The sequence below is a fragment of the Typopeltis vanoorti genome, chromosome 20 (genome assembly GCF_054136105.1).
Source record: "Typopeltis vanoorti isolate ZY-2024b chromosome 20, IOZ_Tvanoo_1.0, whole genome shotgun sequence".
Classification (NCBI taxonomy): Eukaryota; Metazoa; Arthropoda; class Arachnida; order Uropygi; family Thelyphonidae; genus Typopeltis; species Typopeltis vanoorti.
The window spans coordinates 54,030,820-54,054,894 of record NC_143568.1 but is presented as its reverse complement, the minus strand read 5'-3'; the positions used below and the strand labels follow the sequence as shown (position 1 = coordinate 54,054,894).

General features: G+C 34.8%; 1 protein-coding gene across 1 annotated transcript in view; it reads right to left on the bottom strand.

Moving 5' to 3' along the window:
- LOC150095443 (endoplasmic reticulum metallopeptidase 1-like) overlaps positions 1-24,075 on the bottom strand; it is a 331,828-nt gene that overhangs the window by 211,108 nt on the left and 96,645 nt on the right. Inside the window, exon 6 of the mRNA XM_090410677.1 lies at positions 20,315-20,527. Within this exon, the coding sequence (XP_090266803.1) occupies positions 20,315-20,527 (213 nt within the window). The remainder of the gene's footprint in view (positions 1-20,314; positions 20,528-24,075) is intronic.

The following is a 24,075-nucleotide window of genomic DNA, read 5'->3' as shown; positions in this document are numbered from 1 at the left end:
GAAGCGGCAGCAGATAATCAAGGACAACGCAGACACAATGCCAGGTGCGAAGTATAGCCTAATCAGATGGCAACCAGACTACACATGGATGCGATCAGATGGAAGTACCGAGTCGTGCTTAACAAAAAAGGTAGACAGATCTGGCAGACCTGATTTCCAGCATAGAGTTGGTAAAGTACAGAAATTTTGTTATATGTTATTCAGTCGCATTAGAGGAAAGAAAGCAGTTGTGTAATGGTTGAATTTGGACAGTTTACTAGAGAACTCTAAGTGAATTTTCTAATTTGTAATAGCTGGTTTCCAACAGACAAATTGTCTGCGAACGATTATATATATGAGTGTGACAGAATTCAATATATGAGACTAGTGTAGCAGATAGAATCTGATTGGAATTTCTTTAATGTTAAATCTGTGTATATTAATGAGGAACTTATGGAAGAGAATTATTGCCTATATAGTACTGTGCTTATTTCCTTTGTCTAGTATTGTTTAGTATGACTTGATTTTGCATGACCTTGAGTCCATTGAATGTGTGATATATTATAGTTGTATGTGTCTTAAGATCAAAATAAACATGTTTCATTTTATACCTGAGTTTTGCCTGCATATGAGATCAAACCACCACTCATGAAATCTGAACCTAAGCGAGAGGGAATTGAAGGTTTATAGAGTTAGATTAGAGGTCACGACTGCTAGCCGAAATCTACAAATAACAGTAAAGAGTTTTCTTAATGAGTATACACATGAAAATTCCGGGAATGTCTCTCTGAATAAGAGTCCCTTCTATTATAGGATATTTGCTTGCGCAGCTCAAATATATAAATTTGTCAATATCCAAAAAGGAGACAGCGTTAAAATAGAAAATTCTCAGGTCCGATTGTAGAATAGAAGAATAGTGATAAAAGGGATAATAAAAGTAAAATATAGGAGAAAGCAACAACATAACACTGGGAAGGGGAAAATGCATGTAGTAATAAGGGGATGTAATTTCTAGAATTCATGAGAGATAAATGTCTTAGGCAACATTTATAAAGGGAACAAGCAGTTCAAGAGTTTGGATTTGGTCATAGCATCAGAAGAGTTGATAATTACTGATATAACATCTCTCTCTCTCTCTCCCCTACCAGTTGGAGAGAGTGACCATGTGGTTTTGTCTTGGAAGATGAATAGACATGCAGGAGTATCAAAGAGACGGGAACTTATGTGGAATTATAGGGCAGGTGATTATAATAGTCTTAGACATCAACTTGGAGAAGTTTCATGGAGGGAGGAATTGGATGGTCATGATATCATCAGGGGTGCTTAAGGGTCAAAGCTGTATAACTGAGAGGAGACCTCCACATCGCCTTTAAATGAATGCGGAGAACCGACCAGGGCTTCTGACATAATGTCCAATCCTCACCTTCTCGTGGTGCACTCTGTTGGGTATTTACCTGGATACTGAATGAATGAGGATGAGCTGGCAATTTGGGATTTAGCCAACCAAATTGTAATTCTTATTAGCTTAAACCAAATTATAAAATGATGGCACAACATGACAAAATTTCATGCTAGCTGGGGCGTCGGCGAGTTAAACAAGGCGCCCGTTGTTTTCACCAGAGAACCAGGGTGAACAGCGAAAAGTCAGCTAGTGGAACAAATCTGGAAAAACACCCCAACTCAACATCACCACAGTTTAAGATCGGTACTATCAACTTAAGAAGCCTGAATGGCAAAGAAATGAAGCTAGCTGAGGAATTAGATAAGTACAGATTCACATAATAGGGGTGACTGAAACAAAAATGACAAAAACTGGCGAGATCTTTCTGAGCAATAAATACAAAATGTTATATTGAGGAAATGATAATCAAGGAAAAGAAGGAGTAGCCATAGTATTCAACAAAATACGAGTTTTGTAGATCTAGAAAAGGCATATGATAAGGTGCCAAGAGAGAAGCTATTCAATACGCTAGTTATATGGTGTCAATGGAGCATTATATCAAGCAGTACTTCGTCTTTATTTGAATTGTAAGTCAGCAGTAAGAATTGAAGGAAGTACAGGAAGATGGTTTAATGTTAAATCTGGTGTCAGATAAGGATGTACGTTATCCCCTCTGTTATTCATTATCTATATGGATCACATTATGAAGGAAAGTAGTATTAAACATGATATCAAAATTGGAGATGTTAATGTCAGCTCTTTGCTTTATGCGGATGATGTTATACTTCTAAATAAATCCGCTACAAGTCTGCAAGATTCCTTGACTAAATTGAATAACTGTTGTAATAGATATGGTATGAAGGTCAGCAATAAAAAGACAAAGACAATGAAAATAGGCAGAATCGTTGAAAATGTCAAATGCATTGTGAACGGAGAACCTGTGGAACAAGTAAAACATTTCACCTACTTAGGCACGATTTTTAGTGAAGATGGTAAATTAAATATGGAAATGAACAACAGAACCAATAAAGCTGGTATAGTAGGACATCAATTGAATAAATTCATATAGAATAAGACAGAAATTAGTCGAAGCACTAAATTAGCTGTATACAAGACAGTGTTCAAACCAGTTTTAACTTATGGATTTGAGAGCTGCGTCAGAAGTAAAACACTTGACCAAAGACTAGAGACCGCAGATATGAGAGTCCTGAGAAAGATTATAGGCGTGAACAGATGGCATCACTGGCAATATCATATTAAAAATGAGGATATTAGGAAAGAACTTGACACTGTCAGCATCCAGGAATGTGTTAGCAGAGCTAATCTCAGGTGGTATGTTCATTTAAACAAGTGACAAGGAAAGATTGGCAAAACAAGTGTTCTCTGCCAGGTTGGCAGGAAAACGACCAGGAAGACCAAGATATAGGTGGTTTGATAGGGTACAAAGTGCTTTAGACGAAAGGAATATAAGATCTGATAATATTGAAGTCTTGATAAGTAACAGACTGATCTGGAGGAAAATTGTAGATAGGAAGATCGAAAATTTTTCATGTTGTACTATCATATCCTGTAAACCCTCTTGAGGGTACACTTTGATGATGATGATATCATTAGTGCTTGGGAAATTGTGAAGGAATATTTGTTAGCAGCAATAGTAAGCTGTATTCCACAAGTGAAGAAGAGGACACAATTTGGTGTAAAGTGGATGACAAATAATATTAAACTGGAACTGCATGTGGAAAAGAGGCCATGGAAGAGATATAAGGAGACAGGTGAAGAGCAGATGCATGAAGAATATAATACACAGGCCAGGAGAGTGACTGGTATGGTGGGGAAGGCAAAACTGGAATATGAGAAGAGATTGGACCTAAGATACAAAGAAAATCCTACACAATTTTTTAGCTATGTGGACAGTAGGAGGAGAAATCATTGTAGAAGAATGACATTGTGGGATAAAAATGGGAATAGAGTGACAGATGCAGAGGACATAGTGGAATTGTTCAAAGAACACTTTATTCGAGTATTTCATCCTGGAGGAGTAAAATTTAATGCAAGAGAGTTAAAGCAGGTTCGAGGTTTAGAGGTGCAGGAGCAGAGCGCGTTCCAAATATTGACAACTCTTCACTAAAAAAACACACGTATTAACCACAGTGACAAGTTTTAATATGTAAATATTTCATCTCAAGTATCTTGGGACATCCTAAGTACAGTAATTCAAACAACACTACGAATAACATACAGTGAGGGTGCATGATGACAATGGAATCTCAATATGCGTGCAGTAACGTGTTATAGAACTAAATTAAAATATAACTGAACAAAAAAATATATATATATAATAGCATATATAAAGAGATTATTTTACACAATTTTGTATGATAATTTCCCATACTTTAGGAATAGTAAGGACGTCGTTGTCGTTTAAATTTGGTCTGTGTAGTAGGGCTTCAGCACTTTCTTTATATAAACGTTCATGTTTATATAAAGATCTATGTAAATGTATTGACTTTTCCCAATGGATCCTATTGTTTGGGTTTTCAGCTCTGTGTTATGAGAGACCAGATTTCTGTGGTTTGAAAAGACGAATGTGGTCTTGATGTTCTGCGATGTGTTTCTAAACAGATCTGTCTGTCCAAAGTAAGACAACTTGCAGGAGCATGGGATCTCATACACACCAGGTAACATCAGAGGTCTGCAGGAGAAAGTAACAAGTTATAGATCTGGTTCATGGGTTTGTAAGTAGTGGCAAAATTGTATTTTGTCATAATTTTTGAAAGACGTTCGGAGATGCCTTTGACATAAGGTATGGGAATGCTATGGGGCTTCTTCTTGTGTATTTTGATGTGTAAGGAAGTGACTGATGATTTTTGAGTTGTTTTAAGATTATATCCATTTACTATGGCTGTATTGTTGATTATTTCTAGTTCTTGGTTTAGAGATTCTTCAGAGGAGCAGAATTTGTGTGCTCTGGTAACTAGTAATTTAATGATGCCAAATTTCTGAGATGGATGATCAGCGGAAGAATTGTGAATGTAGCGACCTGAAAATGTAGGCTTGCTATAGACAGACGTGGCGATGGAACGTCTTCTTTTCTTTGAATGTGTAAATCCAGAAAGGAGATTCTTTTTGTATGGAGATTATTTTTCTAGCATAAAATTGATGTGAGGATGAAGAAGGTTTATTTTATCCAGAAGCAGGTGTAATTCATGTTTGGGATGATCCCAAACTGTAAAGACATCGTCAACATATCGTAGCCAAATTTTTGGTTTGGTTCAAAAATCAAAATTTTTTCTCCAAGGTGTTCTAGAAACAGGTTTGGTGATAAAGGAGACCCCATTACTGTTCCTTCTTCTTGCTTGTAAATTTTACCTTTCCAAGTGAAGTAGCCAGATGTAATGACAAATTTGAATAATTCAACTATATCAGATCAAAATTTTTGAGTTAAATAATTCTACTGTTTCTTTATAGGGAATGTTAGTGAAGAGGGAGACAATGTTGAAGCTAATTAACAAGTCAGTTTTTAACAGTTGTATGTCTTTTATTTTTGCGTGAAACTGTGGAATTTTTTATTGAAAATGCTGAGTGGCCTATGTGAGGACGGAGAAGGTTAGATAAGAATCTTGATAACTTGTAAGTCGGGCTGCTAATAGAATCTACGACAGGTCTGAGTAGAACATTCATCTTGTGAAGCTTAGGTAAGCCATAAATTCTAGGAGTCTAGCATGGTAGTATGTCTTGAGTTTTTTTAATTGTTTCTTCAGCTAAGAAGGAAATTTCATCAAGTAACTTATTTAATTTCCCGAGTTGACGTTTTGTAGGATCATAATCCAATGTAGCGTAAGCATTACGATCTCTGAGTAGTAAATTCATTTTTCAGTCATATGAATTGGTATCAAGAACCACAGTGGTATTTCCTTTGTCAGCTCTGGTAATGATTATGTTTTTATTAAGTTTTAAGGTAAGAGCTTTCAAATCTGATGGTGGGATATTTAAGTCCGAAGGTTTGGCATTATAAATTATTTTTGCTACCTCGAAAAAGACTGTTAGCTTCAATACTGGAAAGTATCGTTTCTCTCTATGTTATGTATGAAATCTAAATATGGGAAACATTTAAGTGAAATAGCAAATTTATGAACTCTTGCTAGAATCTTTAATTCATCTGTTGTTAGTGGACAGTTAGATAAGTTGACTACCCATCTTTCTGTCGGTAATTTGTTAGTGATCTTCTTAGATCGATTTAGCAAGTTAAGGTATTTATTATGTAGATTAGAATTGCTTTTATCAAAAACTTTTATCCCGAATTTTTTGAGACACTTATAATCAAATGTAGCAGATCTTAATTTAACATATTTGATAATTCTGCTTCTAGTTCCATAATTTTTTAATTATTTGTTGCCAATTCATGCTTAAACTCGTAACTGATTAAGTAGTAAGGAATGGCTTACTTGATAGATTTTATGGGTACCTGGAGATTTCATGACTTCTTTCAGTTTTACAAAAGGGATTCTAGCACATAGGTTAACCTATTTTAATTGAAGTTTGCCTAGTAAGTTGGTCTTCTGTGCTGTCAGTTCCCCGTGAAGGAATAAGACATTTTCATATAATGAAACCTGAGGTGAATTCATCACTAAAAAAACACACGTACTAACCACAGTGATAAGTTTTAATACGTAAATATTTCATCCCATGTATCTTGAGACATCCTCAGTACAGTAATTCCAACAATACTAGGAATAACATACAGTTAGGGTGCATGATTACAATGGAACAATATGCATGCAGTAACGTGTTATAGAACTAAATTAAAATACAACTGAACAAAAAAAAAAATACACACACACAAACACACACTTGGGTCTCTTTTTATGTGGATTTGAAGTTATGTGGTGCACGCCTACAGATACGAGACCTTTGACATTTCTGCGCATGTCAACAGAAGGAGAATCCATTCCGATAATAAGGTAATCCAGCGTTTTTCTCAAACTTTTCCTACGATGGAAACACTTCACAAATCCTGAAATTTTCATGGAACACCTGGGTTATTTTGTGATATATTCATTAATAATTAATAGTTAATTTAGCTGATTTATTATTATTCATTAATAATTGATCATTAATTATTAATTAATTACATTTGGCCCAATGCAGAAAAAAAAAAGCACCAAAGAAAAGCAATTTCTTTGGAAACGAAAATTGCAATTTTAGATCACTTAGCAAAAGGAGAGGAATCTACGGCGATTGGTAAACATTTTAATTTAGGCGAATCTACTATAAGAGCAATTAAAAAATTTGTCATTTCTGGCACAGAACTAAGTGCCAAATTATCATTGTACTCAAGAGATGCTTTATTAGAAAACATGGAACGAGTGCTCGTAATTTGGATTGAAGAATTAACTCAAAAGGGAATTCCTATAAGTGGTATTTAATTAAAGAAAAAGCTGTTCGGTTTCATGAACAGATGACGCAACTGGAGCCCTCTACTTCCGCTTCCCAGGCAGATAAAGAATTTTCGGCTAGCAAAGGACGGTAAATCGGGTTTTTAAAAAGGAATGCACTTCATAACGTGAAGATTACAGGTGAAGTTGCAACAGCAGATGAAGCAGCAGCCAAAAATTTTAAGAGAAGTTAGCCAAAATTATTGAAGATGGTGGATATTGTCCCGATCAAGTGGTTAACGCTGACGAAACAGGATTGTTTTGGAAGAAAATGCCTAGTCGAACTTACATCGCAAAGTCTGAGAAAAAAAGCAAATGGGATTAAAGCAAACAAAGATCGAGTAACGTTGTTACTTTATAGCAATACAATACAGCAGGAGATAGAATGTTGAAACCCCTCCTAGTAAATCGATTTCTAAGACCATGTGCTCTAAAAGGCAAAGATCTAAAAAAACAGCTGCCGGTACATTGGATGGCTAATACAAAGGCCTGGGTAACAACTGCTGTATTTACTGAGGGTTCAATAATTGCTTTGTACCAGAAGTGGAAACATACATGAAGCAAAAATCTCTCGATTTTAAAGTTTTATTAATTGTTGACAATCCACCAAGTCATCCGCATTTAGAACATCCAAATGTGCAGGTAGTGTTTTTTCCACCCAATACAACAAGCATTATTCAGCCATTAGATCAAGGCATAATGGCTACTTTTAAAAAAAATATTACGTTAAGCACACTTTTCAATTTATATTGGATAAACTAGAAAATGAAACATTAACAGTAACTGACGTTTGGAAAAAATTTTCCATTATGGACTGCTTAAATCATGTTGCATCTGCTATCGTTGAAATAAGACTACAAACTTTAACACGTTCGCTGCCACGCTACTTCAGCATAGTCTGTTCCCGTACGCTGAGCAATTTCACTTCTTCAAGGTCAGTACGGTACTCTCGTTGCCGGCGGTCAGCGTCATACAAGTATACTCGCAGTTGGCTTGTGCAGAGCACATACCATCTATGAGAATACACAGTTTTGATGCTAACTCCACGAGCCAAGCATTTTCACATCTTCAAGATCAGTACGGTAATCTCGTTGCCGGCAGTAAGCGTCATATGAGTATACTCGTAGCTGGTTTACCAACTACAAGAATACTCGTAGTTGGCAGCGAACGTGTTAAATACTTGCTGGAAAGCAGCTTGGCCTGGATGTATTGCAAACAGTGCAACCATGCAAACATCTTGTGGATAATGCCTTAAGTGACGATGATATTATTGGATATCGATTAACTTTATATATCGTCGAAGATCCAGAAAACATTAGTGAAGCAGAAGAAAAACCTGTCCCCCTCACTGCAAATATAATTCGAGCAGGTCTTGAACTGTGCAATAAATTGAAAAATCATTTTCTTGTTAATGACATAAATTCTGAATGAGCCTTTAAATTCCAACATGAGCTGAAGAACTGTATGTCTGTATATCGCGAGCTGTATAAAAAATTAGTGAAATCATCATCGCAAAGTTTAATCACTGATTACATTGTAAGAAGAAAAAAAATCAGCACAGAACGACGGTGAAGCTAATTCTGTTTATGAAGAGCCATTACCTTTACCATACAGATCTAATGTGCTGACTATCTCTTCTAGTGATGAAAGTGATTTTCCACCAGTTTGCAAACGTTGCTGAATATTGTCTAATAGCGATGATAATTCTGATGAAAAAAATTAAAAAAAAAAATAAAATATTACTTTTCAATAAAATTAAATGAATAAAGTTTTAAAACAAACTTAGGCATTCTTATTTTGCTGAATTTTTCATAAACTTTTTTTAAGCGATTTTAGGTTTATTTTAATTCATTGCTTCTGTTTTATGCAGTTTTAGAAAATTATGGAACATATCCAAGATTTTTCAACGTAAGTTAGGCCTTTTTTTTGTGAGATTTTTTATATGCAGTTTTCTGTGGAACGTATCTACCGCATAAAAAGAGATCTGAGTATATATATAATAGCATATATAAAGAGATTATTTTACACAATTTCGTAAGACAATTTTCCATAATTTAGGAATAGTAATAACGTCACTGCAGTTTAAATTTGGTCAGTGTAATAATGCTTCAGCACTTTTATTTAAACGTTCATGTTTATATAAAGATCAATGTAAAAGTTTCGACTTTTCCCAATGGATTCTATGGTTTAGATTCTATGGTTTTGATCTCGGAACATCAAGACTACATTGGTTCGAAAAGACGAATGTAGTCTTGATGTTCCGAGATGCATTTCTAAACAGATCTACCTGTCTGTCCAAAGTAAGACAACTTGCAGGAGCATGGGATCTCATACACACCAGTTAATATCAGAGGTGAGAGTTTGTCCTTAGGAGAAGGTAACAAGTTATAGATCTGGATGATGGGTTTGTAAGTAATGGCAAAATTGCATTTCTTCATAATTTTTGAAAGATGTTTGGAGATGCCTTTGACATAAGGTATGGGAATGCTATGGATTTCTTCTTGTCTAGGTTGATGTGTGGGGAAGTGACTGATGATTTTTTGCGTTGTTTTAAGATTATATCCATTTAGCATGGCTGTATTTTTGATTATTTCTAGTTCTTGGTTTAGAGATTATTAAAAATACAGTCATACTAAATGGATATATTCAAAACAACTCAAAAAATCATCAGTCACTTCCCCACACGTCAACTTAGACAAGAATAAGCCCATAGAATTCACATAGCTTATGTCAAAGGCATCTCCGAATTTCTTTCAAAAATTATGAAGAAATACAATTTTGCCACTAACAAACCCATCAATCAGATCTATAACTTGTTACCTTCTCCTAAGGACAAACTCTCACCTCTGATGTTACCTGGTGTGTGTGAGATCCCATGCTCCTGCAAATTGTATTACTTTGGACAGACAGGTAGATCTGTTCAGAAACGTATCTCAGAACATCAAGACCACATTCGTCTTTTCAAACCACAGAAATCTGGTCTCTCATAACACACAGCTGAAAACCCAAACAATAGGATCCATTGGGAAAAGTCGATACATTTACATAGATCTTTATATAAACATGAATGTTTATATAAAGAAAGTGTTGAAGCCCGACTACAGAGACCAAATTTAAACCGCAACAAAGTTCTTAGTATTCCTAAAGTATGGGAAATTCTCATACAAAATTGTGTAAAATAATCTCTTTATATATATTACTGAAATAAAGAACCAAAAGGTTTTATATATATTATATTACTATTGGGGTGCTTAAGGGTCAAAGCTGTATAACTGAGAGGAAGCCTCCACATAGCCTTTAAAGGAATGTGGAGAACCGACCAGGGCTTCTGACCTAATGTCCAATCATCACCTTCTCGTGGTGCACCCTGTTGGGTATCTACTTTGATACCGAACGAACGAGGATGGGCTGGCAATTTGGGATTTAGCCAACCAAATTGTATTCTTATTGGTTAAACCAAAATAAAAAATGATGGTACAACATGACAAAATTTCATGCCGGCTGGGGTGTCGCCCGGTTAAACAAGGCCCCCGTTGTTTTCGCCAGGGAACCAGGGCGAACAGCGAAAAGTCAGCTACTGGAACAAATCTGAAAACAAACCCCAACTCAACGTCACCAGAGGTAAAGATCGGTACTATCAACATAAGAAGCCTGAATGGCAAAGAAATGGAGCTAGCTGAGGAATTAGATAAGTACCAGATCGACATAATAGGGGTGACTGAAACAAAAAACACCAAAACTGGTGAGATCTTTCTGAGCAATAAATACAAAATGTTATATTCAGGCAATGACAATCAAGGAAAAGAAGGAGTAGCCATAGTATTCAACACAAAATACGAGGCTAATCTTCTTGAATGGCAGTCAGTCTCAAGTAGAGTAATATGGGCAAATATGAGAATGGGGAACTCGACAATGAGACTTATTTGTGCCTATGGTCCCACAGAAGGTTCTACTAAGGTAGAAGTGGAGGAATTTTTTGACACTTTAGAAAAAGCAACTGACACAATGAAAAAGGAAAAGTTGGTCCTTGTTGGGGATCTAAATAGCAGATTAGGAAATGATTGTGAGACATACAAAAAAATTTTGGGAAAATTTGGTGAAAGAGCAAAGCTAATAATAATGGCAAATATCTGTTGGATTTCTGCTCAGGACATGGACTGGTTATTACTAACACCATGTTCCAACATAAAAATGTGCACAAATTCACATGGAGAGAAGAGGCTAGGAATAAGAAAAGTCTCACTGACTATGTTATTGTTGATAGTGATGTTTTCTCCCTGGTGCAGGACACCAGAGTGTACACAGGATTTGAAATTGGAAGTGATCACTATTTAGTCTTGATCAGGATAAAATTGAATTTCATATTGAAAAGAATAACATGTAAGAAAGTTTTAAAGCGAATAAAAGTTGAGCAGCTCTCAGATATGAACTGTAGACTAAAATACAGAAAGATTATTGAAAAGAAAATGAAAGATTTTGAGAACAGGAATCAAGCCTTGGAGATTCAGTGGCAAACTATGAAGAAAACATTGACTGATTCTGCCAGAGAGGCATGTGGTGAAGTTGTGTGCAAGGATAAAAAAATCAGAACTCCCTGGTTTTCACAGGAAGTTAAAGAGGCAGTGAAGGAAAAGAAGAAAGCATATCAAAAGTTCCTGGCAAATAAGTCAGCTTTTACTCTTACAGAATACAGAGACAAATGTAAGAAGCTAAATACTGTGTAAAACTAGCTAAACAAAAGTCATGGGAGGATTTTGGCAAAAATATAGAAAATAAATATCAAGAAGGTTGTAAAATATTCTGGAGGTTGTTGAAGAAGCTTAGGAATGGAGGAAAGGGTGCTGTAAAAGGAGTTAGAGATGATAAAGGTGACATGAAAACAGGAGAAAAAGATATCCTTGAAGGAGTAATTACTTGGAAAAACTGCTAAATGAAACAAGCAGTGATGACAGCACAGTGATAAAAAACACTGACCAGGCATGCAGTCAGGAATACATATCCATACTTGAAGTAAAAAAGCCATGAAAGGCTTGAAATATGGAAAGGCAGCAGGAGTAGATGATATTCGACCAGAAATGCTGAAGTATGGTGGTATAAAAGTCTTACAGTGGCTGCACTGCATAGTTCAGAAAGCCTGGACAGAGGGACGAATTCCAGATGATTGGAGTAGAGCTCTTATAGTACCCATATATAAAAAGGGAAATAAAACTGAATGTGAGAATTACATAGGTATTTCCCTACTGAGTGTGCCTGGCAAGATCTATGCAAGCATACTTGAGAAACGGTTGAGAAGAATTGTGGAAGAAAAGCTTGGTGAAGAACAAGCTGGATTCAGGCCAAATAGAGGTTGTCAGAATCAGATCTTCACTTTACGACAAATAGTCGAGAAAGTCTGGGAATATAACAAACATCTGTATTTAAGTTTTGTCGATTTGGAAAAGGCATATGACAAGGTGCCAAGAGAGAAGCTATTCAATACGCTGCAATTACATGGTGTCAATGGGGCATTATATCAAGCAATACTTATTCTTTATTTGAGTTGTAAGTCGGCAGTTAGAATTGAAGGAAGTACAGGAAGATGGTTTAATGTTAAATCTGGTGTGAGACAAGGATGTACATTATCCCCTCTGTTATTCATTATCTATATGGATCACATTATGAAGAAAAGCGGTATTAAACCTGATATCAAAATTGGAGATGTTAATGTCAGCTCTTTGCTTTATGCGGATGATGTTATACTTCTAAATAAATCTGCTACAAGTCTGCAAGATTCTCTGACTAAATTGAATAGCTGTTGTAATAGATATGGTATGAAGGTCAGCAATAAAAAGACAAAGACAAGGAAAATAGGCAGAATCATTGAAAATGTCAACTGTGTTGTGAATGGAGAACCTGTGGAACAAGTAAAACATTTCAGCTACTTAGGCACGATTTTTACTGAAGATGGTAAATTAAATATAGAAATAGAGAAATATAGCAACAGAATCAGCAAAGCTGGTATGGTGGGAAGTCAATTGAATAAATTCATATGGAGTAAGAGAGAAATTAGTTGGAACACTAAATTAGCTGTATACAAGACAGTGTTCAAACCAATTTTAACTTATGGATCTGAGAGCTGGGTCAGAAGTAAAACACTTGACCAGACTAGAGACCGCAGATATGAGAGTTCTGAGAAAGATTAGAGGCGTGAACAGATGGCAAGAATGGCAATATCATGTTAAAAATGAGGATATTAGGAAAGAACTTGATATTGTCAGCATCCAGGAATGCATTAGCAGAGCTAATCTCAGGTGGTATGGTCATTTAAATAGAATGGGAGAGGAAAGATTAGCAAAACAAGTGTTCTCTGCCAGGTTGGCAGGAAAACGACCCAGAGGAAGACCAAGATATAGGTGGATTGATACGGTACAAAGTGCCTCAGACGATAGAAATATAACATCTGATAATGTTGGAGTCTTGACAAGTAACAGACTGATATGGAGGAAAATTGTAGATAGGAAGTTAGTAAAGATGTAATTTTTTCATGTAGTACTGTCATATCCTGTACACCCCTTGAGGGTACATGGCAGGAATTTGATGATGATGACGATGATATATTATTATTTTTTTTGTTGTTCAGTTATATTTTAATTTAACTATAAAACGTTACTGCACGCATATTGAGATTCCATTGTAATCTTGCTGGAAAAGTTTGGGAAATGCTGGATTGCGTTATTATCAGAATGGATTCTCCTTCTGTTGACATGCGCAGAAGTGTCAAAAGGTCTCGTATCTGTGGGCGTGCACCGCATAACTTCAAATCCACATAAAAAGAGACCCGAGTGTGCGTGTGTGTATATGTGTGTGTGTATATATATATATATATATATATTTTTTTTTTTGTTCAGTTTTATTTTAATTTAGTTCTATAACAAGTTACTGCACGCATATTGAAATTCTATTGTAATCATGCACCCTAACTGTATGTTATTCCTAGTATTGTTTGAATTAATGTACTGAGGATGTCTCAAGAACTTTAATATTGACGTATTAGAACTTATCACTGTGGTTAGTACATGTGTTTTTTTAGTGACGAATTCACCTCAGGCTTCATTATATGAAAACATCTTATTCCTTCACGGGGAACTGACAGCACAGAAGACCAACTTACTAGGCAAACTTCAATTAAAATAGGTTAACCTATGTGCTAGAATCCCTTTTTTAAAATTGCAGATGTGATAAACTCATTCCAACTTTTGTAAAACTAAAAGAAGTCATGAAATATCCAGGTGCCCATAAAATCTATCAGAAAGCAAGCCATTCCTTACTACTTAATCAGTTACGAGTTTCTAAGCATGAATTGGCAACAAATAATTTAAAAATTAAGGAACTAGAAGCAGAATTGTCAAATACGTTAAATCAAGATCTGCTACATTTGATTATAAGTGTCTCAAAAATTTCAGGATAAAAGTTTTTGATAAAAGCAATTCTAATCTACATAATAAATACCTTAACTTGCTAAATCGATCTAAGAAGATCACTAACAAATTACCGACAGAAAGATGGGTAGTCAACTTATCTAACCGTCCACTAACAACAGATGAATTAAAGATTCTAGCAAGAGGTCATAAATTTGCTATTTCACTTCAATGTTTCCCATATTTAGATTTCATACATAACATAGAGAAACATCAGCCATCTTTCCCATATTGAAGCCAACAATTTGAGGTAGCAAAAATAATTTATGATGCCAATCCTTGGGACTTAAATATCCCACCATCAGAATTGAAAGCACTTACCTCCTTAACAACATTTTTAAGAAGACTATTTAACTTTTACTGAAGAGTTTCTTAAATATATTGCTGGTGCAAATTTAATCAAAGTCCTCAATATTTAATTGTTCCATCATTTCATTTAGTGATCCTTAGTAGACAAGATGCAACTCATTATTCAGCATATTTGACAGTTATCCTCATATCAACAAAGCTAAGGAAAACTCAAGGTGAATTATGTCAAGAAAGAAGTAGTACTTAAAATGGAAACTCACACAAAAAAAAACACAGTAATATCGACTTTGAAGATCTTTTGGGATGACTTACAAATGATGTACTAACAAAGCAAATCTTCAGTTTTGAAAGAGAAACAATGAAGATATACTTTATCCAAAGTACTGAATGTAAAGAAAATACTACTGAGGGTAATTAAGAAAAAATGTTAAGATGGAAGAAGTGAAACAAATTTTAGAAGGAACAAAAAATCCTTTGCCACTTGCAGATAAATTTTGTTACTTAACACAATAATTTGTCTTCTTTAAAAATATAGAGAAATGAATAGAAAATTTATATCAGGCTTTGCTATCATTCAGCCAACAACAAATTCTAAAGAATATCTTTAGTTGAAACAAATATTTGTGCTAAAGTTCATTCCAGTTGCATTGGTTGTTGTTAAATTTTATTTATAAACAGAAATAAAAATGTAATGAAATATAGTTCATTTTTTATACCCCTTTTATTAAACAAAATATAAAAACACATTCCATTTAATCAATCACACCCAAAAAATATATCAATGTAAACATAGAAAATTGAGATAATTTATATATATCTGTATAATTAATTGCCAAGAATCTTCATTATAAGTTTTTGTATGGTACTTAAGTAAAATGGATATATATAAACAACACACATACACTTTATTTTAAATGGAGCATAATAAAAACAGTGTGATTAAATAAAACAGAGCACAGTACGGCCCCCAACCTTATGTTTTGCTTTACAATGATCCATTCATATGATGATTTTCGATTATGACCAATGCCCATTCATACAATGACACATTTGCTCATACGGCAATATTTGCAAAATGATGCTGCAGTGAATCAACTGATGTGCACTTTGTTCACAACATTGTCTCTCTCTCTGTGTGTCCTGGTGTTTTGTTGTGAATTATAAAACTGCTTTTAACTATTATTTTATTTTATCATCATTAATAATGACAAACACAGAGCAATGTAGCCTCCATTGAAAGAAGTTAACCTATTATATTAACCATTAAGACTACATTTAGTGATAAGTGCATCAAACACATAGAGAGCAAACTAAAATGATTTTGCACTACTAGTGAAATTAAAAGTGCCACAATGGTTAATACTAGTAATCCATCTTTTTAGCAAAATGGAAAATCTTTTAATGGTGTTTACATTTTTTTTGTTGTAAAAATTATTCTGAAGTTACCATTTGAATAACTGATATAAATAAATATTTTATATACATCAGTTACACGACTAATTAAAAATGTTAACAAGCCATCAGATGCATCTACAAATGAAAAAAAAAAAAAAACTATAAGTAGCCAGATGATGGTGGTCTGGAACCTAATGTGTCATATGAACAAGGTACACCTGCATAATTAAATAAAACAGAGTAAAATTAAATCAAATGGAGTGTGAATTAATTTTTACCAATTAAAATTTATTTACAATCAATTATTTTCAAAAATAAATGTTTTAGTTCATGAAATAAAATAATTTTATAACGTTTTAGACTCAAACTTGACATCTAAGCTAGTCATTGCCTCAATTGCTTCAGCTGCAAATTAGATTATTGTTTGTCAGTCTTAGTTCTGATGTAACTCACGTTTGTGGTAAAAATGCACAGTTTTTGAAACTATCTCATTCTGAACCCATTTGGAAGTTGCCAGGTTGAAATATAACTGATTGCTGCAAGTGTCCATCATTGACACTTATTGCAAGAATAACAAATCATAGTAGTCACCCACGTAAAGGGCATTACTTGCAGTTAGAGGAAGTTTATTGAGTTAACTATGACAGCAAATAGAATGACATTCGATACAAAACTTTGTGGGGGGGGAGGTTCTCTTCTTGAAGAAAGAACTGAGAGAGGGTTGATCCCACTCAAACTTGGAAGACTTGCAGAGGAAGAAGATTTTAAAGAAGGTTCCCTTTATGATAAGGTGACCAGATTTATAAAACAGAAATTGACACTCATAGCAAGATGACAAGAACTGACTGTCACACTAATTAAATGATTGTCATGCACTCATTGATTGCCAAATAGCCATAACTTTTTAACTTGACTAAAACTAATGTAGTTTATGTATATATTTATCACCATCTTAGTCTCATGTTATCATTGTTAAATTGCACAAATCTTTACTGAGAAGAAAGGTCCAACACATATCTTTGATATATTTTTACTAATATCTCTGATATATTGGGTTGTTGCAAATGAAATGCTGGAGATTACTTTGATTAAACAGGTATTCTTCTTCTTTTTAAGGACGACTGAAAAAGAAGAGAATAAAAAGAAGAAGAATACCTGTTTAATCAAAGTAATCTCCAGCAGCATCAATGCATTGCTGCCAACATGTGGCAAGGTCATTTATACCACATTTGTAAAAATCAGTGCCTCTGGAAGTGATGAAGTCCTCCACAGCCCGATAAATTGATGCGTCGTTGGCAAGGCATTTCTTGGACAAAAAATGGCTCAAGTGCCAGAAAAAAATGGTAATCTGTTTGGGAAATGTCAGGAGAGTATGGAGGATGAGGCACAATTTCTTATTCCAAATTGTTGATTTGCTGTATGGTTGACACTGCTGTATGTGGTTGGGCGTTATCCTGAAGCAATAGGACTCCATGTCTATTCACAAATGCTGGTTGCTTAAGGCACAATTTGTCATGCATTTGCCGCATATCTGTACGATATCGAACTGTATTTATCGTTTCACCTTGTGGAAGGAATGAGTAGTGAATAACACCAACAGAAGACCACCATACAGTAAACAACATCTTCATTGGATGCAGAGGTGCCTTTGGAGTCCTTCCTAGAGCGTCTTTCACTCCAACCACTGCAACGAACGTGTACGATTGTCGTAGAATATCCGCTTCTCATCCATAGTCACAATTCGCTGCAGGAACTTTCTTCTTTATTTCTTAAGAGAGAAGAGCACACTTCCAAACGCCATGCTTTGTTTTCATCAGTGAGTTCGTGAGGCACCCACTTGTAGAGTTTCCTTACTTTTCCTATTATTGCCAAGTGCCGAGAACCAGTTGAGAAGTGTACATTTAACGTCTGGGCGATCTCTCGTACCGTTTGTCATGGATCTGATTCGATTAAATCTTTTAATTCATTCGAATCAATGGAGGAAGGACGATGGCCACGGGGTTCGTTTTGTAGCCTCAAATCTTCTGGGTGAAATTTTGCAAGCCAACGGCGAGTGGATCTCTCATTAATTGTTCCTCCACCGAATGCTTTATTGATGTTTTTTACTCAGCAGCTGCAGAATTTCCCAATTTGAACTCATAAAGGTATAGCAACCTTAACTGACTGGGTTCCATGAATGACTTGATGTTGGCAGTATTCAATGTTTAATGCTCGTTGAACAAAACAAATACTACAATTGCATCACCCATGTGTGACGCTGTCACATGACAAAAAATTTGCATATACCTCAGTGCTTGCTTTCTTTAGCAACCAGTAGAAACCTGACAGTCATTCAATGGCCATTTCATTTGCAACAACCCAATATTTTTAGATGACTGAATTTCTTCCAAAAATTTTGCTATTTCATTATGAAATTGTAAATGTCTTTACAATGTGTATAATTTCAATGGCCAACTGGTTCCTTTCATCAGCCCAACATGCATTCATCAAAGAAGATATCCTCTCTAATGATGCATTTACTTGATATTCCTAACACAATCATTTTTCATTTCAGAAAATGAAAAATGAAGACTGAAATGTCTCAGTCCACCACAGTCAATTTTGGACACACTGTTACACCAGGAAGGATATTTAACAAAACCTATTTAAAGCCACACAACTCTGCAAAAGACTTGGCCAGTTTTCCAAGGATGTTTGAATTTGTTGACAGTTTCAACAAATTCAGCATCTCTGATGACACTATCAGTTGATTTTTGAGGTGCAGTGACAGGGCAATCCTGTTAAAAATGGAACAGTTGGTCACCTTACTCTAAGACCAAAGTTATGTTGGTCATTAAATACGCCAAAGAAAACTGATACTAAATGCTCATGTTTTGAAAACGCATTCTCTAATAGATACTTCCAATCAGATTAAATGGTTTTTAAAGCCAGCCTGTGTCTTAGAAGGTTGCTGCTTATTGCTTTCCAGAAACAATGCAATGAGAGTTAACCATTTTTTATATGATTTTCACACAAGCAAGTGATCAGGGCAACTACACAATAATTTGTTGGCATCTCTGCGTCATTACTCAGTTTTGGAAAGGTAATGATAATTGCCTTTTCCCAGTATACTAGAAATTTTTTCTCACAGATTATTCTACTAAATAAACTTCAAGCACTTGATCTATGAATGATGATGGCAGATAGAAATTATCTTCATGGAAATCATGAAAATAATTTGCAAACATTAACTTGAACTACTGAACTGACTATTGGGGGCATGATCTGAAGTTAACTTGAGAATTATATAATGAATTTTTAGATTTAGTTATGACTTTCTCATCACATGTTAATGTTTTCATACTGTAAAATGTCACTTAATTCAGTACCAGTTTATTAAAAAAAATTATATGAACCTAACCCTAGTTATGACCTTCCCATCCAACATGTTAATGTTTTCATACTGTAAAATGTCACTTAATTCTGGTACCAGTTTATTAAAAAAAATTATATGAACCTAACCCTTTTTTGTTATGACTTAAAAAAGACTGAACCTGGGTCTAGCAGGAATAAAGGATACAGAAGAGTGCATTAGTTCATTTCATGATAAGAATGGAGCTAAAGGCTGTAATTTCAATTAGAGCACAATTATAAGCTTTCTCACCAGAGATCACATCATACATATCTCTGTTTCCATCCCCCCCATCAGGGGGAGAGTCATCTTATAATCTTTCTATGGTAGTTCTTGTTCTAATAATTAATTTCAGACTCTTGTTTTCGCTCCTAATCTATGATGCTTTTGATCTGGATTTTCCTCAAGTCTGATTACTTACTGCTGCTTATGGATGATAGCTTTTTAACAACAATGCTTGGATTTGTAATACAGTTGTTTGACTTCCAAGTTAAACAACTAATTAAACATCATTTTAGATGTGATGATTCATATCAATTCATAAAGATTCATATCAATAGCTAGATTCAACTAGTCTGGATCTAACACAGTAGTAGGCTTAATTTTTGGATCCTATGAAGGAATTTAAAATGCTAAATTTTAAATCTCAATAGGAATGATGAAAAGTGTAGGCAGTAATGATTCTCTTTATCCTTCTATACTCGATTTATCTTTACTCTTTTACATAAGTGATCTACAAATCTATGATTTCTGATAAGGTTTATGCTAAGGTAAGGTAAATGCTAATAAAGTCTAAATAAATAAATAAATTATTATAAGACTACTGAAAAGTGACAATCTGTAAAATTCACTTAAGAATGCTTAAAAAAACAAGAATGCCTATTTACTAAGCAATTTCAATGCTTACCATGAAAAGATGATTTACTCAGCTGAAGAAATCTGTTTCCCAATGGAATAACAATGGCAATAATTGTGAGGATGCACTGAAGACCAGGAGAAATTAGCACCATAAATAAACCAAGGAAATCCAAAAAAATAATTTTTCCTTGATATTGATCTGGTAAGTCTGACATTTCTGGAGAATTTAATGCTGTATGGATAAGTCCCAAGAGATTTTCACCTAAAAAAAAGTATCCGCAGCTGAATTCACTGCTTGTGTGACATTTGCTCATTTTCATTATAAAAAAGTACTTTAAGTGCAATATTATTATATTCATGACTTATAATTATATTAAAAAGTATGAATTCAAGATTATAAAAATATATTTCACAATACCATTCTTGTACAATAATATCATATTACCAACCGAATCTAGTTTTTTATTTATTTATTTTATGTAAAACTCCCCAACCAACGGTTAGAAACCTATAATACAGAAGTATTATGGATGGACTAATTAGCCCAACCCAGTAGTAGGCATGATTTTTGGACCCTATGAAGGAATATGAAATACTCTTTATCAATGAAGGTTTAGATAATCCAGAAATCCTACTCTAGACAAACATTAATAACATTTTCAAGCAACTTTAGTTCTCCAATAAGCAGTCTTACACTAAATGATGAAATTCACCTAACACCTAAAGATTTGGCTTATGTACAATATACTGTTTTTATTTGGGTCTGAAAGGGAAATCATGACATTCTTATGGGAATAGCTAAGTACACTAACATGATCACTGAGTCTAAAATGCTGATCAAACTGATGTTCTGGCTACCACTAAGTGGAGCATACCAAACTTCAGTGAAGTTTGCTCAGCTTGCCACAACCTAATCCTCTGTCTACACATTTACATTGAGAGGCTTTAGCAGTCCTGGATATATCATCCAGTGAACATTCATTTTATTGTATACAAACATTAGCATATAAATGACCTGCTCTATCAGACTTCCAATCCTATGCATAGCTGTGATGATGACAATACACTCCATTCCTCCTTTTCCTGACAAACCTTGCAGTGCTCAATATTAAAATCCTCCAAATCTATGACCACCAGTGATCTGAACTCAGATCTCCTAGCTATATCTCAGTGGGGACAAGGACAACCTTGTAAACTTCAATTCCACCAAAACACAGTCCTATCTAATCTCTCAAGAAAGAGCTTGCACCCCTCCCACCTTTACCTTCAGTAATACTGTGATATCCAAGCACAATCAGATTTCTCTTTTTGCACTAACCTGCACCGCAGACCTTTCCTGACATAACCACATTTCAACAATAGCTTCTGCAGCTGCCAAAAAACTTGTAATTTTTTGTACAAGATATTACTTTGCACCTACTAACTCTATACGAAGCCCAAATCCACCCAGTCATGGAGTATTGCTCCCATATTTGGCATGGTGCACCAAAATCCTCTCTAAGATTGCTCGATTCTGACCAGACGAGGGCAATCAGACTAATTAATGACCCCCTCTCTCGTATATCAATCCCCTCTCTCACAGACATTCAGTTTCTGCCATGTGGCTCTTCTACAGATACTTTCATGGACAGTGCTCTGCTGAATTGGCCACTATTATTCCCCACTCTCCTCCAAAATCATTAAAACAAGAGCCACTGCTAACCAATACCCTTGTATACATCTTGAAACTCGATGAACCAACTTCACTGCCTCCTCTTTCATTCCATCTATTTCTGTCCTTTAGAACAGTCTTCCCCACTCTGCCTTACCTGAAAATTACAACCCTCAGCTGTTCAAGCAAAATTTGAACAGATTCTTCCTTTTTTCTATTCCTCTTGCTCACACACAGCACTAATGTTTTATAGGTCATGCAGCCTTTCACATGTGAATCAGATAAAAAAAAATCACCATCAGAATGGAGAAAATAATCTAGGACTGAATTACATAGGCAGGGAGTCAAAGTGAGTCACACCTCAGAGAAATTGTCTCTGAGGTGCAACAATTACATTACAAATTAACTTGAAGGTGACTAAAACCATATTTGGATTCCAAGGCAAGTCCTGATTAATTTTTTCCTTATTTCTTCCAGTATGCAACATGAGTAATGTTTTCAGAATTAAGCCAGACATCACAGACAACCAGTGGGGGAGCTATAAGGCACAAGCCCTTTGTTAAATTTTTCTCAAATTGGCGAGCTCCTTGTTCTTCTTGTTTACTTTTTTTATTTTAAAAAAAATTTTTTTTTTTTTTTTTGAAACATATTAAGCGACAAACTCATACGGTAACCTAACAAAAATTAGTCTATTCGGCAGTGTATAGATTATTTGGAATTATTGTTTCAACTCCTCTATAACAAATGCACCCAAGTTTGAAAATAAAATAAGCACATGTGCTATCTTTACCCTTCTCCCTTCTGGTATCCAATCGTATGGTAAAACCAGTAGCCAATCAAATGTTTTATAAAAGATTATAAAAAATTTCATTCTTATTATATTTTGATAGTTAAAAAATGTTTTTCTTATGTAAGATAAATTACACAGTTGATTGTGTGTAAATATTTCATGTTTAGATCATGAAATATTTGTTTAAAAATGCCTTTAGAGGTTGATTGTTCTCTCATACTTTTTGATTGGAATTTGTACACAAGCTGTAATAAAAGTTTTTGTGTGAAATACTTTTTTTTTTTTTTTTTGGCTCGACGATGCGAGTCCCTTGTTAAACTTTCCATAGCTCACTACTGCAGACAACTTCAAACAGTTATTCTGCAGTCAGCCACTAGAAAATATATCTGCTGGCTGAATGCAAACTGTACCATACTTAATGGTAATACTTTAGGAAGGTTCCAGATCAGCTAGTGAATAATCTTGCTGCCACTATTCTTCTGAGGGTACCTGGAAGTAGTCCAAGTAGTAGTAGTTGGGGGGAAGGTGTTGTATGGGGGGGGGGGAGAATACCAAAGCCATGATTAGCAGGAGCTTGTAGATTCGTGTGTATTGCTTAGTAAGAAATCGCTACCGTATATTCCATATCCTTCACAATTTCAACTAAATTTAAAACAATAACCATGAAAAGTCAAGCAAAAAGAAATAGATTACATGTAGTAATCTATCAATCTAACCTTTCAATGCCTTCTTGAATTCACTTCACAAAAACAGTAATCTACCATGTCTCCAATCACATCAGGAAAGCAATTTGCTACTCGTATAATTGAAAAGTTAGATAACTGAAATATAATTACATGGTGCTGTATCAAAAGTTGGTTGACATGCAAGGGTGGTTAAATTGAAGGTATTTGTTTTGAAAACAGTAAATAAACACGAGTTCTTAGTTCTAACCACAAAATATCCATTTTCACCTCCAGTCTGCAAAAATCAATATTTTGCCTAATAGAAACTCAAATTTCAGCTTCTTCAAACTACCTCAGTTTTCCCCCTGCTTTGATTCATTTCAACTCAAAATTGGCATTTCTGCAAAATATTTTGCTCTGCTTTACCATGTCAGAGTTTCTAACTCAGAATCTCCTCTTTCTGATATTTCACTAAAACTCTCTCTGTCCAATTCGATTATATTCATGTGTTTTCTCCATCATTCCCTAAAGTCAAACATTCTGAACTTTTTGATTTAATTTCTTTAAATGTTAATTTTCGCCAGCTTAACTTTTCTAACATGATGGCATCTTCCTTGGAGCTTTTAATGTTCATAACTCCAAGTGGTTTTCCTTTCCCAACTGCAGAGATCAAACAGGTAAAGATGCTTAAACACTTGCTATCA